Genomic DNA, 15,859 nt, shown 5'->3' on the forward strand with positions numbered 1-15,859 from the left:
TATAACGGCTTTGGTTTAAATTGCTATGTTGTAAGTACTCAGGGTATCTGGAACAATCTTCTCATAAAAGTAAAAAAAAAAATCTTCATGTGGAAAACAAAAGTGAACTGTGAAATAAATAAACAGTGCACAATTTTCAGAACTGTAGTTTTTATTGCAAGCACTGAAGCCAGATCACATTGCGGCATGCTGCCCTAGAAGACACAATCCATCCAACCCTCTTCAATAGTTTGGAGTTTATGAATAGTTTGAGAGTCGCAATTTAATTTACAACTTTCTCAGAAAAATGTAACTTGATTATAGTAACAAAAAGTACATCTGAAGCATCTTAGAATATACAGGGGTTTAAATCAAATTTAACCCAACTGTAGGAGCAAAATGTACATCTGCAGCAACTACTATTTGCAGCGGTGTAAATAGAAATGACTGGGACACATACCATGTTGACGGAACCCCATGCAACAGAAGCACAATTATGCAATCTGGAAGACCCCTTCGAAATGAATGGGGTAAACTCCTTGCCGCTTGCATCTGGATGCATTTGCAAATGCATGTGAGTGTGTCTATCATATATTATCCACGGCTTTTCTGCATGTGAGTCACATTTGACACTCATGCACAAATGCACAACATTTATATGCTTGTGAGGACAATGCCAGTGGGATTATGCAAAGTGCATACATTTATATCAGCAGGCAGACACTGAGCTCTAGACACTACAAATGCATTCAGGTTCCAATGTCAACACCTGTGTTACAGCTCACTGTATGGCATCATTCACTTTAGGGTAAACATAACAGAATGCTGATTGGCAGGAAATAAACTTGAAGAAACATGCATCCTTTCAAGCTTGGTTAAGTCCTACAGACACTCTACACTTTTTCACCCTTACCTATATTATAAACATAACTTTTTGTTCTCAAAGCTTCCTTTAGTTCCAATAGTAATCAAACACATTACATGTCCTGCCGGCATTGCTGCCCCTGTGCAGTACACCTATAAATGTTTTCAGTGTTTCTGTATACTTTACAAAAATGTTTAAAATTACTTTTGTCTGTTTAGTTATTTTCTAGTTAGTGGACACCATCTGGAACTGTTAGGTCCCTGCAATCTGAAAGTCAGGGCTCCCTTTCTGCAGTTACACTCATTATAGTGAATGCAGAATATATTCTGGTGGCTAGTATACAAAACTTAGCCTGTTTTGTTGATTAATATTCAAAGTAGAACTTATTGTGGTGGCAGAGTCTCTCCTGGTGTTTTAGTATTCAAAACAGACCCCAATCTATTTTCTAGTATATAAATCAGTTTCCAGTATGGTGGCTAGTATATTAAGAAGTCCCCAATCTGGTGTCTAATTTATAAAACAGTCCTCAATCTATATCTATAAAGCAGAAACCAGCATGGCTAAAGCAGACTTCATTTGGGGTCTAATATACAAGTAGACCTACAATCTAGTCGGTAGTATATGAAGCATACATAACACATAATATTCGGTGGCTAGTATTGGTATGGGGTGTATTATTTGGATACTAGGAAGTTCAGAAAGCCAGTAAGAAACATGCAGACCTAATCACCAAGTGCACCCTTCTGTAATCACTGTGAGGAGCACTTGAATGAAGAGGAGAATGCCAAGTGCAATGTGGGAAAACACAGCGCATAATGTAATCTAATATATTTTTGTCATGGTGCTCCAAATTAATGCAAACTCATTATCCCAAAAACCTCCCAAGCATTTTGGATATTGGATTCCATGTCTGCATATTAACCAGACATAGTCTGATTTCTAGAAATGGCCACATAGGCTCAGCCTAAGGGTGCAAGAGTAGCAGGCTGCCCCTCCGTTTCCCACTGGCATTATGTGAGTCAGTATCCGTTTTATATTTTCTTTGTTGTTTTATATGGGCCTGTATTTCTGAGGGGGTTGGAGAGCAGTGTGTTGAGGTACAATTTTAATTAATGGTAGAATACATTTATTTATCTATAAAGCTTGGACACTGGGTGGAAGAAGGGTGAGCAAGTAAAATCTGTCTAGGGGGAAAAATGCCAATCAGGACATGAAAGTAGACCTCCATTCCAGGCATGATGTACTCACCCTGTCTTTGCTGGCCTCAACTCCTTGTTCTGCTACATGCTGCTTTCAGATAGTACTCTCATTAACTTCTCTTGCTCCTCCCCATCTCTTTTAAATGTGCCCCTGGGTGCAAACACTTGACTTTGTTTACACCAGTATCCATTATATGTGTGTATAGTAGATGTCTTGTGTCTGTAGTTATACCATTGCACACAAGCCAGTTACACGTGTTTTCGGTCAGATAGCCTAACTGGCTAACTTTACTGTTGCTGGAAGAGCTCATTTTGTCATCTTAATACGGTCACAGACATAGAACTATGTAATCAGACAAATATGGACCCGAGATCTGGGTACTGAGTACTATGCAAAGTAATTGTAATCTGACACTAACTTGTCATTCCATTTCATTTATTTTTTATCTCTCACAAGGTGAACTTCAATAGAAGTGAGGTGAATACAGAACATTGACTGATTTGGCATGTTAAGTAACCTCCTGGCATGGCCACTTTAATTTTGCAAGGCTTCAATGCAAGTCTTTATTGTACATTATTTTTAAATCTGGGCATATTAATTATAATTTGTTGCATGTAGTTGAATTAAAAAAAAATTACATACACACGTGTAATCACAGATTGATTTTTATTGTGACAAGTAGGTAATAAATATGGACTCATCCCTCAGTTGAATGATAGTTCTCAAAAATCACTGTCTGTTAGATAAGAATATTCTTATTATTAGCTTTAGCATTTATAGATCACAAATATATTATGCAGTGTTTCACAATAAGGGAGTCAGACTGAACAGATAATAATACATTACCCTGATATTGGTTTTGGTTAGCCATTACTATCATTGTACCTATCTATCTACAAATCTGTGGAACTCCACTGGAGGCATGAGATCTTATTCTTCCACACAAAATTCCATTAGTTGATGTTTTGATAGTGGTGGTGTGAAACTGTTTCTCAGAAGCCTCTCCAGAATTTCTCTAGTCCATTATAGGTGATACCACTGTACTTCATGAAACACCATATAACTGTAGCTTTTGCAAAACATGCACCATGAAACATGTCTGTTTCACAGTTACTCAGGCCTCCACTTCTTACTATAGAATGCATACAATGCAAAATGACCTACCCAGCATTATTATACCTTCCCCAAGCATAATATGATGCTAATTTCTTAAATAACTTGGGAATACCACTGGTGTGGAAGCACCTGATTTTAGCATATTTTGTTAATGTTTCTTCCTAGTACCTTTATTTTATGTTATGTTCTATTGATATCAAATTTATTAGTGTTTGACCAAAAAGTAGTTTCTATGACCTTGAATTTCTTTCTTTTATAATGTATTATTACTCATTAGCACTTGTAGTTTAGTACTACTATAGTATAGTAAATAATTTGGGTTAATAAATGACAGCTAAGATTGATACATTGTATGTTATATATCTGTTGAAGTATAGAATACATTTCAATGTTCTTGTGTACTATCGCACCCAGATTATTTTGCTAGATCTATTGTTAATGATGATGCAAAACATCCTGTAAAGTATAAATAGATGACCAGAGCCACCTGCACTTACTAGTTTATAGTCTTCTATCTGGTTCTAAAACTTTCTTTTTCTTTTTTTCTTTTGGCTAAATCTCCTTTTTAGTTTTAGAAGTGCAAATGCTCCCATACTGTATTTTTGTTAGAGATTCTTGTTATACTTTGAATATTTGGTGCATGACACTGGGTTATAATTTTTCCTGCTCTTGCAATATTGTGGCTATTATTTTGCACACTGTTCAATTATTTAGTTGTAACATTCAATACCTAAACAAGCTTTAGGTTACAAATGCATGTCATGCAAGCAATATAAAATACGATTACTTGATTTAACACAGGCCCCTTTATGAATCAAATCTTCATTGTTAATTTGTACTTGGCTTTTGTACAAAACTTCATATCATTGCACTCAAGTGCTTCTTACTTCCTACCAGTTTGTGTAATTGAATGTGATTTAAGTCTGGAGATTGGGCTCATTTAGAGGTGAACGTAGGTCTGTATTTTATTGTATGTAAGATATGCGCATGCACATCAAAAATTGTGCATTGATGACTTATGTCTACTTATGCAGGAAGAGGTGGAACTGGAGTTAGCAGTCATAGGCTTAGTACAGTGGTCACATATTTGCGCTATAGTTAAATGTTGGCGCATCAGCAGATATGCTTTTTAGAGGGTTCTGGTGCAGAGAATGATGACTATGAGCAGCACTATCTAGCTACTTCTGTTTGTTTATTGACCCTTTAGCTAGTAGTACTTAAACAATTATGGTTGCAGCTACATTATATCTATTTGCCTTACTTAATTGGCATTTGCATTCGGATAGTGCAGGAACATTTCCCATTTGATATTTAAAGGTGAAAACAACAGATGTGTACTAGATGTAATTTTATTTTGCACTTTTGTTTGTATTTTTTATTTTATATTAATAATGTGAATTTTGTATTTATTAATAACTGTCCAAACAATATTCTCTCATAAATAGAACACTTCATTACATTATTGTATTATGGACAAATAGGGTAATGCAACAGGAATAGTATGCTATCATGTGATATCAGAATACACTCTTGTACGAGCTGTGCAAATACTATATTTTAATCTAGATTCATCAGACCAAACGCATGCGCGTAAATATGCTTTTTCCTACTTATGTTTAGAGCGCAAATGCGTTTACTTCTAAATGAGTCCCGCTGTATACAATTTATGTACAAATCCTGTAAATGTTGCTTTACAGAGTTAGAAAATTGCTTGTGCGTTACTCCAGTCTTTCACCTTGTGTTCATTTATTGGGTTTTCATCTCCAGTATTTGCCAAATTATTAAAAGCAATGTTTTTTTTTTAATATATTTACAGGAAGCAAAATTGTCTAGAAAGAAAACTAGGAAAAAATTGTAGAAAGGCAGCTGTGCTCACAGTATATAATGAAAACTTTGCTTGATGACATTAATGTATCAAAGTGCTATTTTAGTAACATTTGTTTATACATAAGGATAATAGATCACTTAGATTACCACGTAAATAGCTTCATAGAATAGCAACACATTTTTTTAATACATACTGTAAATATATTATTTTACAGATTTAATTATTGTTTTTGTATGACAGTTATAAGTTATATTCTATTTCTTTTTACCAATTTCACTTGCAAAAAAAACTACACTTTAGTAATCTTGTTTTCAAACATTATAACTGGCTAAAATGTGTCTTTTTATCTTAGCTGAGAAGCTCTTTCAAACAAGCCTTTGGCAAGAAAAAATCCAACAAACATCCGTCTTCCCACTCAGATATTGAAGAACTTACAGATTCATCAGTACCGTCCTCTCCAAAATTGCAGCATAATTCAGAGGATTCAATTTCCTCTGCAATGAAACTATCCCAGTCCAGCTCAGAGTAAGTTATTAGAGTTATGACTACTGACCAATTGTTCTTTAGGTCACTAGCCCTACCAGAAATGATCCGCATATCACATGAATTCAGAGCATCACAGCAGAACTGCAAAAATGTCTAAACATTCTAAGTTACAATGTATGCTAGTCGTGCTCCAATATGTATAAAATGCCATGTTCTCCTTGTAGTAACTGTATTAATAAAAAATAGGAATTTGACTGTAGGAGGCAGATTCAATTCGGCGCGAGACACCGCAGAGCATCGCCTCGATGTTCAGATGCGCCTATTGCTGGCTATTAGGATAAGACATTTTTGCCAAATTTTGCTGCGCACCTGTATCGGATGTGTTGAGAAATGTGCAGAAATTTCTGTAAAATCTCTGATGTGATGTGTCGCTGAAAACTATTCCGAAGACACATAGCGTCACCTCACGCCGAATTGAATCTGCCCCTAGATGCGTTGTTTCCTCCAATTGTTCTAGATAAAATGGCAACCACATCATATAAAATACATGAATATCTTCCTCTCATGAGCTATTGTTTGTTATTGGATTTAAAAAATTACACAGAGGTAACTTAATGTAAAGCCGTTGCAGGTGCGTCTCTGATAGCAGTCAGTAGTGTATCTATAATGGGTGCAGGTGTAGTCCACACAGGCCCATGACTCAGTGGGGCTCCATGCCAATAACCCTGCACCCAGAATTTTATACTGCTGCCAATGTTTATTTTTTCTCCTGACGAGGAGCCTTTGTTCCATTATGCCTTCACTGCACAGCCCAGCTTTATGGCCATACCCCTGCCTCTCATACTGCATCAATCAGCCGGCCGACTAGTGCAGTATGGGAGCCAGGGGTATGGCCGCATTGTCACGCCGATGCAGTAAAGGCATAATGGAGCAGAGGAGAAGAAAAAGTATTTCTGTCAGTAATATAAATCTCTGGGTACAGAGTGGATGGCACGGAGCTCCCTTATCTAATGGTCTATGTGCGTGCACTGATCTTGCACACAGACCTAACAATTTTTTATGACGACTCTGAGTGGTGTAAGAAGCCCCTGGAATAGGTTGTGTTGTTTTTTTCTGTCTTTTATATCTGTGTTTCAAACCACATTATTTTGTTATTGCAAATCTGTCTGTTGTGTGAATTCAGGTCCTCTTTAATCTGGTTACCAAAGAAACGTCAAAATGGGCATGTGATGTACAAGCATAGATCTCGGTAAAATGTAGTGTGGTGCATGTGATTGAACTTGTGTGCCAGAATAAAGGCTTTGCATGTATTTATGCACTAAATGAGAAGAAGCTATACTGTTTATGAAAAAATGGAAGGTTACAGAGCTTTAGACAGGGACCTGGAAAACATTTATTTTGCTAACTTGAATTATTAAAAGTACTATTTATAATTTTAGTTTTAAAACTGCTATAGATTATTTTGTGGTGTTACTGATGAACTCATTTGACTACCATCAGACTGTCCTATCGGAGGATAGGACATACCTTGGGGGTCCAGTGCTGAGCCTGGGGAAATGCATAATGAAGCAGCTTCTACAAACAGCTGCAGTGTTCTGAAACTACAGAACCCAGCATATTCTGCTCATTAATGGTGTCAACTAACTCGGTGTTTCCCAAACCCAGTCCTCAGATACCTCTAACAGTGCAGGTTTTCCAGGTGACAAGTGAATTAATTAGTACAACCTGTGGATCTGTTACAATGTGTCAGTCCGTAATGAATACACCTGAGCTCCAGCAAAGAGATATGGAAAACATGGACGACTGTTAAGGATACCTGAGGACTGGGTTTGGGAAATAATGTCAAACAACCACTACTAAGGCGCTATATGATCCTAAATGCAGCCAAAATCCTAAACTCAGGTAATACAATCTGAAATGGTCAGTAATAACAAAACATTAGGACATTCAGCGCATAAAAGTTCCCATGGAAAACAAATAATTAACAACAGTCCATAATCACAGTTCTGTTCTTATAATAGGGTGATTATTTCTGTGCCATAGATGTAACCTCCTTCAAAGTGATTGAACCCTTCCCATCACCATCCGTGGGAAATGGTTCAAATGGATTCCTACCAGAGATCCTGATGTTCTCAGCATATAGGATATCCAGCGGAATCCTCTGGATGTCAGGCAAATCTTTGGAATATCCCCACTTTTCCACCTTATTCAAGTCCTCCAAAAGTTAAGGCTCTGCGGAGTCTCCTGTGTGTGTGTCTGTCTCTGAGCTGTCACTCCTCTGTCTCTGAGCTGTCACTCCTCTGTCTCTGAGACAGAGGAGTGACAGCTCAGAGACAGAGGAGTGACAGCTCAGAGACAGAGGAGTGACAGCTCAGAGACAGAGGAGTGACAGCTCAGAGACAGAGGAGTGACAGCTCAGAGACAGAGGAGTGACAGCTCAGAGACAGAGGAGTGACAGCGCAGAGACAGAGGAGTGACAGCTCAGAGACAGACACACACACAGGAGACTCCGCAGAGCCTTAACTTTTGGAGGACTTGAATAAGGTGGAAAAGTGGGGATATTCCAAAGATTTGCCTGACATCCAGAGGATTCCGCTGGATATCCTATATGCTGAGAACACCAGGATCTCTGGTAGGAATCCATTTGTACTATTTCCCACGGATGGTGATGGGAAGGGTTTCAATCACTTTGAAGGAGATTACATCTATGGCACAGAAATAATCACCCTATTATAAGAACAGATCTGTGATTATGGACTGTTGTTAATTATTTGTTTTCCATGGGTTTGGGAAATACTGAACTAACTGAATATATCTGCTACAGGGACATTACACCCATATGCTGCAAGCACATCCGCCCTATTGGGTGGAGTTGTTTTTACCATCCGCTCCCTGACAACTGTACATAACATAAGTACTGTGTTTAATTATTACTTTTTATATTTTATTTAGCTGTAAAGTGTTATACATAGGAGTTAAGTCTGAAAATGATTGTTGTTTGTTAGAAGAGCCATTAGATATATAAAAAAAAAACTACAACAAAACGTTATTTATAGATGCAGGATTACCTGGTACCATTTTTTTTTTTTTTGTATTATTTGGTTGAGATTTACTAGTTTGGGTGCTCTTTAACCAGTATTTTAAGACCTAAAGCACAGTTGTGTCTGTAATACATACATTTTTGTAACAGGCTCTAACATGACCTCCAATTTAATTTCTATTATTACAGTATTTGTCAATAAAATGAGGAATTCCTTGTTGAAGACAGAATGTTCATGAAATTATTGCTGTTCAGAGATGTACGATATATAGTTCTATGTTGTTACCAGGGCCGGATTAACCATAGGGCTAACTGGGCTACAGCCCAGGAGCCTATGGCATCCAGGGGGCCCTTGAAAGTGATCAGCAGCAGTATTGATCGGTCGGGGGCGGGGGCACCCCCGGCGCGATCAGTGCTGCTGAGCACTTTCCCTGCAGTCCTTCTCCGGCGCGCTGTAGTCTCCTTACTGAGGAGATCTCGTGAGTCTCACTCTCACGAGATCTCCTCAGTAAAGAGAGCACTGCGCGCCGGAGAACGAGGTAAGTGCCGAGGGGGGGCGCGCGGGCAGCTCGGGCAGCTCCGAGCACAGGGGGGGGGGGGGCGCAATCCGCTCCGATCATGGGGGGGGGGGCCCTCACGGGGGAATGGAGGCCCCCTTAGCCCAGGGGCCTCCATTCCCTTAATCCGGCCCTGGTTGTTACACATTTTGTAGTTCTGTATTACCATTTCAGTTTGACACATCATAATCTTTCTTGCAAATCTTTAATATCTGAATTGTGCTCTCTTTCCACTGGGATTGTTAGATTCTGAGACAAGTTAAAAACTATTCACACTATTACTTTTCCAATTCTATCAGTAAGTCCTTTATCATCACACACTTTTTGAAGCAATTCCCACCCAGCAGAGGCTTGGCAGAATATTTACTAATGTAGCATTTGAAGATATTTGCCTAATGATGTCCAGTGTAATTTGCTTTTGAATGTATTAGAAATGTTTGTATACTATTTACTAAATATATAAATATATAATATCAATATTTAGGTTAGTCTATCTAGGAAACCAGGCTAATACTTAAACACATTTGTGACTGCATTATATTGATTGGTTTGAAATGGGCTTTGGCTTTATCGCAATAGCTGTGGTGAAGAAAACAAACCTAGAGTAAGCAATTAATATTAATTACCATACGTATGAAAAAGATCACCGTTTGAGCTTTACAATGTATTGGTTCAGCCCAGGATATATTTATCTTTCACATTAATTTTGACATTAAACACCTCTCATGAGTGTTTAACCATTTTCTGGCTCCCTATGCTGAGCTATATTAATGTATTGCATAAAAGACCCTGTTTTGCACAAATAAAGTATAATGTGACCATTGCTTTCACATTAGCAAAGTCATACTGTATTGTCATCAAAAACTATTTCCAAGTATACTGCAGTGATGATTCAACCATATAATGCATAATAATACAGTAGCCTAGCTGTGTATAAAGTAATGATCACATCAGCCCAGTCTAAACCTCATCAGGAGTATAGAAGGCATGGAAGTACAAAAATACCTATTACCTTGTTGTTTTATGAAGGAACCATTGTCATACAAATAGGCAGGTTTAGCTACAAAAATATGTAGAATTGAAAATTGACTATATTGCTAATGCAGTTAAATGGATTTGCTTGGTACATTACTTAGCACATACTATTTTAGTCCGTCTGGGAACATATAATAGCATGTTTAAATTTAAGTTAATTTAAGGGGATCCCCATCACCTGCATTGTTTTGGAATACATAAAATAATAAGGTTTTTTATTTTTATAAAAATCCATAAATGTTTCTGTGTTCCACAGTAAAAAAAAAAAAGAAAAAAACAGAATAAAGACAATTATGAGTGGTATGTGCTGTATGTCTGTTTTAACAAATAAGGCAAAAGCAGTCAGGAGGTATATTTACTAATCTGTAAAAACTTTGTTAAAGTGGTTGCCTATTGCAACCAATAAGATTCTAGCTGTCATTTTGTAGAATGTACTAAATAAATTATAACTAGAATCTGGTTGGTTGCTATAGGCAACATATCCACTTTTACAAACCCACAGTTTAGTAAATTTACCCACAGGAGTGAATGGGACTAAGAAATTTCCAAATTCACTTTAAAGGACACTGGGATTCTGCTTTATACAATCAAATGTTTGTAAGTCTTGTATTTCAACCATACAGCAATATACGTTTCAAAATAAATTGAATCATGATCAACTTAGGGGAATTATTATTTTAATAAATTAACAATTAAAGATTGGGAGTTTTCTTTTAATATCATATTGTCTGCCGGACCCCATTACAGAAGGCACATCTACATGTACAAATTTGTTGCTTATGTATATACATTGCTAACTAAAAAACATGGTTATTTTCCTTCACAGGATCTGTGAATGCACTGAAGCAGAAACGGAAATGATCCAGCAGCTAAAGGGTGAACTTCGAGAAAAAGAACTAAAGCTAACAGATATACGCCTTGAGGCCCTTAGCTCTGCACATCACCTTGACCAAATCAGGGAAGCAATGAACCGCATGCAGGTCAATTATGCTCCATTTTCTTTACTTTTACATGTTACATATCCACCCAGATGCAGTGGGGCATGTACTGCAGTTACAACAGGTAGACTGCAGTTTTTTCCAGTGTCTGGTGCACTGTTGATACGGGTGCTATCATGTGACAGATATCAGGTTCGTTTAGCTGAAAATAGGTTTGAATGTCTTAATTAAAAAAAAAAAAAAATACCATTGTGTGGTACTGCAATAAATTCTTTTTCATCAGTGCATGGGATAAGGAAAACCTTCGATGCTGATAAATTTAAACACACATTACACTTCCACAAGTTAATGTACTCTACAAATATGTCTCAGTAAAAAAGCCTAAACAGACATGCAACAATAACCTGACAGATAAAAAAAACATTATTTAAATAAATCTGATTGTGTTACAAAAATAATCCTTCCATTTGTTTGACATGAGATCTGTCATTAGTACCTTTTGGTTTACAATTGGGCTAACTAGCATAATAAAATAATTGTATTAAAAAATGATTCTTCCTATATTGTAATATTTAATTTTTTTTTTCAAGTAGCATGCAACTTCTGTTAGCCATTTTAAAATGTTACAGTTACATCTTAACGGTATGTGTTGTGTGTTGTAGAACGAAATTGAAATCCTGAAAGCTGAGAACGACAGGCTGAAGTCTGAAACCACTACCCCAGGAAAAGTGGGCCAAGCTTCCTCTGAATCATCTAGTTGCACCTCATCCTCCTCCTCTCGTCAGTCACTAGGCCTTTCATTAAATAATTTAAATATAGCAGAAACTATAGCAACAGGTAAGCTAAAAGGTACTTTTTTTTTCTTCATTTATTTTAGATATCAGAGAAATCTTGGAAGCATCATATAAGAACTTGTTACTGAAAACTTTCTGCACTGTTAAATATTGATTGAAATCTGATATTACAAAGTGCCTGCTGTTTATCTACTTAGTGTTGGTATATTGATCGTTCGTATTGAGTCATATACCAGAATGTTGTGCTTTATAAGTAGCATTTTGAAAATGTTGAATGCTCTAACCAATAAAACATTACAAAATGAAATCATATATATTTACTTCTCCTCTTATGTAGAGAACCTACAGTATGACAGCACAAAGTAAAAGAAAAATGTTTCATAACAATAATCTTAGCATGACATGAAATTCTGTCTCCACAGATATCTTGCTAGATGATGTTAGAGATGGAACGTACCACAAGGATAGTCGCAGTGTTAAAATCATTGTCTCTATTAACAGAGGATATGGAAGGACAAAGGTATGGCCAGTATTCTATTAAATAATAAATATAAACAGATACAGACGGGGTACACTGTATTGTAGTTTTCTATTGTTAGCCATGGAGCACAAGCCAATCCCCATAAATTTCTTGAAACAATATGTGCAAAAATACAGTGTAAACAGTAACAGTGAACAGTTTTATTAAGAGAACCGTACAAGATGAAATCATATTCTGTTTCTTCTGCTGCGTATTATGCTATTATAAAGCTTTCTATATGTTAATACTTTGTGACTTTTGTTTGATATTGTGATAGTTTTAGATCTTGAGATACTGTAGATAATTAAAACTCTCCTATGTATCAGAGTTTGTGGCAACGTAAAGAATGTTTAAATGTCTTGAGTAATTTCAAATTCAGGTCTTGAGATATGAAGGGTGAGGTTTAAAACTAGTATTACTATTAAGGCTGAGCTTAGATATTTTTTTTACATTTGTCTCAGACAATTGTAGGATTATCTTGATCAATCAACATGAAAAAATGAATTTGAACCAAGTTAGTTTAAATCACACACATTTGTGTGTGTCTGCATATGTATTTGTCTGATTTTTCCTTTTTTTTCTTTATTGTATACTTTTTTGACACTTTTTTTTTTCTAGGATGCAAAATGTCATCAATATCTAATAGGATCTATTGGTGTCAGTGGGAAGACCAAATGGGATGTTCTAGATGCAGTTATTAGACGTCTCTTTAAGGTAAATATATTTAAACATTCTGCACGGTAGATTTGCATGTGATCTGGATGGACTTTATATCATGCACAGATATGTATTGTTAGTGCATTGTTTGCATATTGTTAGAACATACAGTTACAGATACAGCAACTTTCTTTGAGCTGAATGGTGCAATTATACTGAATCCTGTCTTGGTTTAATTGGGGGATTTGGACTCATCACATTTCTGTGGTTTGTCCTGCACAAATATGCTGAATTTGATACATGCAAAATAATCAACATACAGTTCAATGCAAACAATGGAAAATTGCATATTTCACTGAAAACACAACCTCTGCAAGGTACAAACTTAAACATGACAGATTTTTACCGATTGATGCACAGTTACTATTTGTTTGCTGAATTTCACAGATTAAAAAATGTAATAAATAAAATGTGCAGAAGTGTGGTTATCCTGTCGGTCAGTACATAGGATAGTCACAGCTTCCAAACATTCCTTGTAGCCAGCTCTTCCCACTCTTCCTTCCAGATGTTCTGTTCTGTAGTATTCAGGTCTGGGGAATGTAAAGGCCAGTCCAAAACCTTGATCTTTCATTTCTTTAAGTACTTCATGGTTGATCTAGAAGTACATTTTGGATCACTGCCTCTTCAGCTTCAATTCTTCTTCTAGGACATTAGATTCTAGGATTTGCTGCTATTTAGTTGAATCCATTTTCCTTCCACCTGTACAATATGTCTTGTGCAAATAGCTGCCACACAACACCATAATATAATAAATCCATATCATGCTTAACAGTTGCCAATGTGTTTTTTTCTTCAAATGCTGCACCTGTTTCCTCCAAATGTTTTTCCTGCTGAGATAAATTTCATTCGTCCATAGCACTTTGATTTATGAGTGCCTGGCTTATCTATGTATTGCTCTGTATACTTCAGACATTGACTTTGTGATGAAGTCATAGGAAAGGTTTCCCTCTGACAACGTTTCCATGCAGATCCTTGTTGTGTAAGCAACGCTGTACTGTGGACTACCACTCCTGTCTTGGGTAATGTCTCCTGCAAATCCTTTGCCTTGTTATTTGGAAGATAAAGATTTAAGATGTTTCCATTACTTGTCTTGACAACAACAGTTCACTTTAACTTCAATTTCTTAATAATGTTTCTGACAGACGAAATCATAAATTGGACACCTTTTTATCACCTTCCCCTGCTTTGAACAGTCAGTTATTTTTTATTTTAAGTTCTCCCACTGCTGCTTGGAGAAGCTCATGTTTGCCGAGAGGAGACACCTGAGAAGCTAGAAAAGTCCGGATGGTTATTAAACTCTGGAATTGCCTTAAACTGGCTTAATGGCTTACCAAGACTATCAAGTTTTGATTCCTTGAAAAATCCTAAATTACTGATCTATCAACTAGAATTGTGCCCCACTTTTCCGTATGTCCCATCCAGTGTTTTTTTTTAGTCTGTTATTTTCAGCAAAGGAATAGTATGTGTGCATTAAAAGGTGCAGAAATATGTCATGATAAAGTTGAAAACTGCAGAGATTGTGTTTATTTCTTTACGTGGAGATTCATTAAACTTACAGTTTGACCAGGGGTGTCCAAATCTCTGCATTATGCCTGTGTATAGCTCCTTTCTAATTAGATTTACCAAATGTTGCTGGTGTTCTCAAACATGTTGGAATGCTATACATGCTGTATAAATAGGTTTAAAAATGATTAGAAAGCCTGGATGCCAGAGATTGAAGATAAGCAAGAGATTTGTGAAACTGGAGAGTGCATGCGTTTGATAATATGCCAGAAGAAACAGCTAGACACTAAGGTTCTAGGCAAAATAAAGTCATTTAGAGCTATTTAGCACAGTTTATCACTGCTTTTTTAAACCACTACAACCCAAATTAAATTAATACTTAGATGTTCATTATCTTCCTGGATTAATATCAAACTGTTAGATTAAAATAATATCAAATAATTGCTGCCTATATCAGTTGCAGTTGTAAGAAGCACTCAATTAAAAGAGTTCATGTGTTGGTACATCTGTACTCTGGCTGGTATAGTTGTATTTTAGTAATTAGATTGACTTCTGAATGGATGTGATGAAATAATAATAATTAGTATTCTCTGCAAAGCAGATATTGAATAATCTGAAAAGCATATAGGTTTACCATCTAACATTCATCTCCAGTAACATGTCAGAGAAAAAACATAATGATGGAAATAATATCCCAAATAATGGGTATAATAATATGATACTTATGCTGAATATAACAATATAGCCTCAACCAGGGAGGCTCTGATCAGCGCTCAGGCCTAATACTTTCTCAGCGTTTTCCTAAAATCAACCCTGCTAACATAATTAGTCAGTATTAGATGAGTAAGTTTTTCTTATGTGTTAACTCACCCAAAATTGTGTTAACAGGTACAGTAAAAAAAAAACATAAACATTTATATATATTCATATTCATATATTCAATATATGCTGGTGGCTATTACAACAACCAGTAGCCTGGTTTGGATAAGTCTCCAAAAATATTCCTTTTTGTAAAATTGCTCAGGCTGGGTCAGGGAGTGGTGGACAGCATGTTTCAGGTATTACCTCAGGATTTCCTCGGGATTGAGGTTAGGATTCTGACTGGGCCTCTCAAGGACATTTATTTTCTTAATTGTGAGACCACATGTAACTGTTGCTTTTGCAGTATGCCTTAAATCATTGTCCTGTTGAAAGCCAAACTTTTTTGTCAGCAATGTGCCCCATTCATAATAGATCCTGACCATACTGCTTGTCCCTGCTGCTGAAAACCATCCCCTTACC

The 15,859-nt window shown here is 36.5% G+C and overlaps 1 protein-coding gene across 4 annotated transcripts in view; it reads left to right on the forward strand.

Annotated features, from left to right (window-relative positions):
- The window catches only part of NAV3 (neuron navigator 3), a 539,311-nt gene that overhangs the window by 498,150 nt on the left and 25,302 nt on the right, over positions 1–15,859 (forward strand). For 3 of the 4 annotated variants that reach the window (XM_075209582.1, XM_075209579.1, XM_075209581.1), the window contains 6 exons: positions 2,501–2,521; positions 5,341–5,513; positions 10,933–11,086; positions 11,707–11,881; positions 12,261–12,358; positions 12,977–13,072. In XM_075209582.1, coding sequence (XP_075065683.1) covers positions 2,501–2,521; positions 5,341–5,513; positions 10,933–11,086; positions 11,707–11,881; positions 12,261–12,358; positions 12,977–13,072 — 717 coding nt within the window. The remainder of the gene's footprint in view (positions 1–2,500; positions 2,522–5,340; positions 5,514–10,932; positions 11,087–11,706; positions 11,882–12,260; positions 12,359–12,976; positions 13,073–15,859) is intronic. The other variant, XM_075209580.1, reaches the window with a different exon arrangement.

The sequence above is a fragment of the Mixophyes fleayi genome, chromosome 4 (genome assembly GCF_038048845.1).
Source record: "Mixophyes fleayi isolate aMixFle1 chromosome 4, aMixFle1.hap1, whole genome shotgun sequence".
Taxonomy (NCBI): Eukaryota; Metazoa; Chordata; class Amphibia; order Anura; family Limnodynastidae; genus Mixophyes; species Mixophyes fleayi.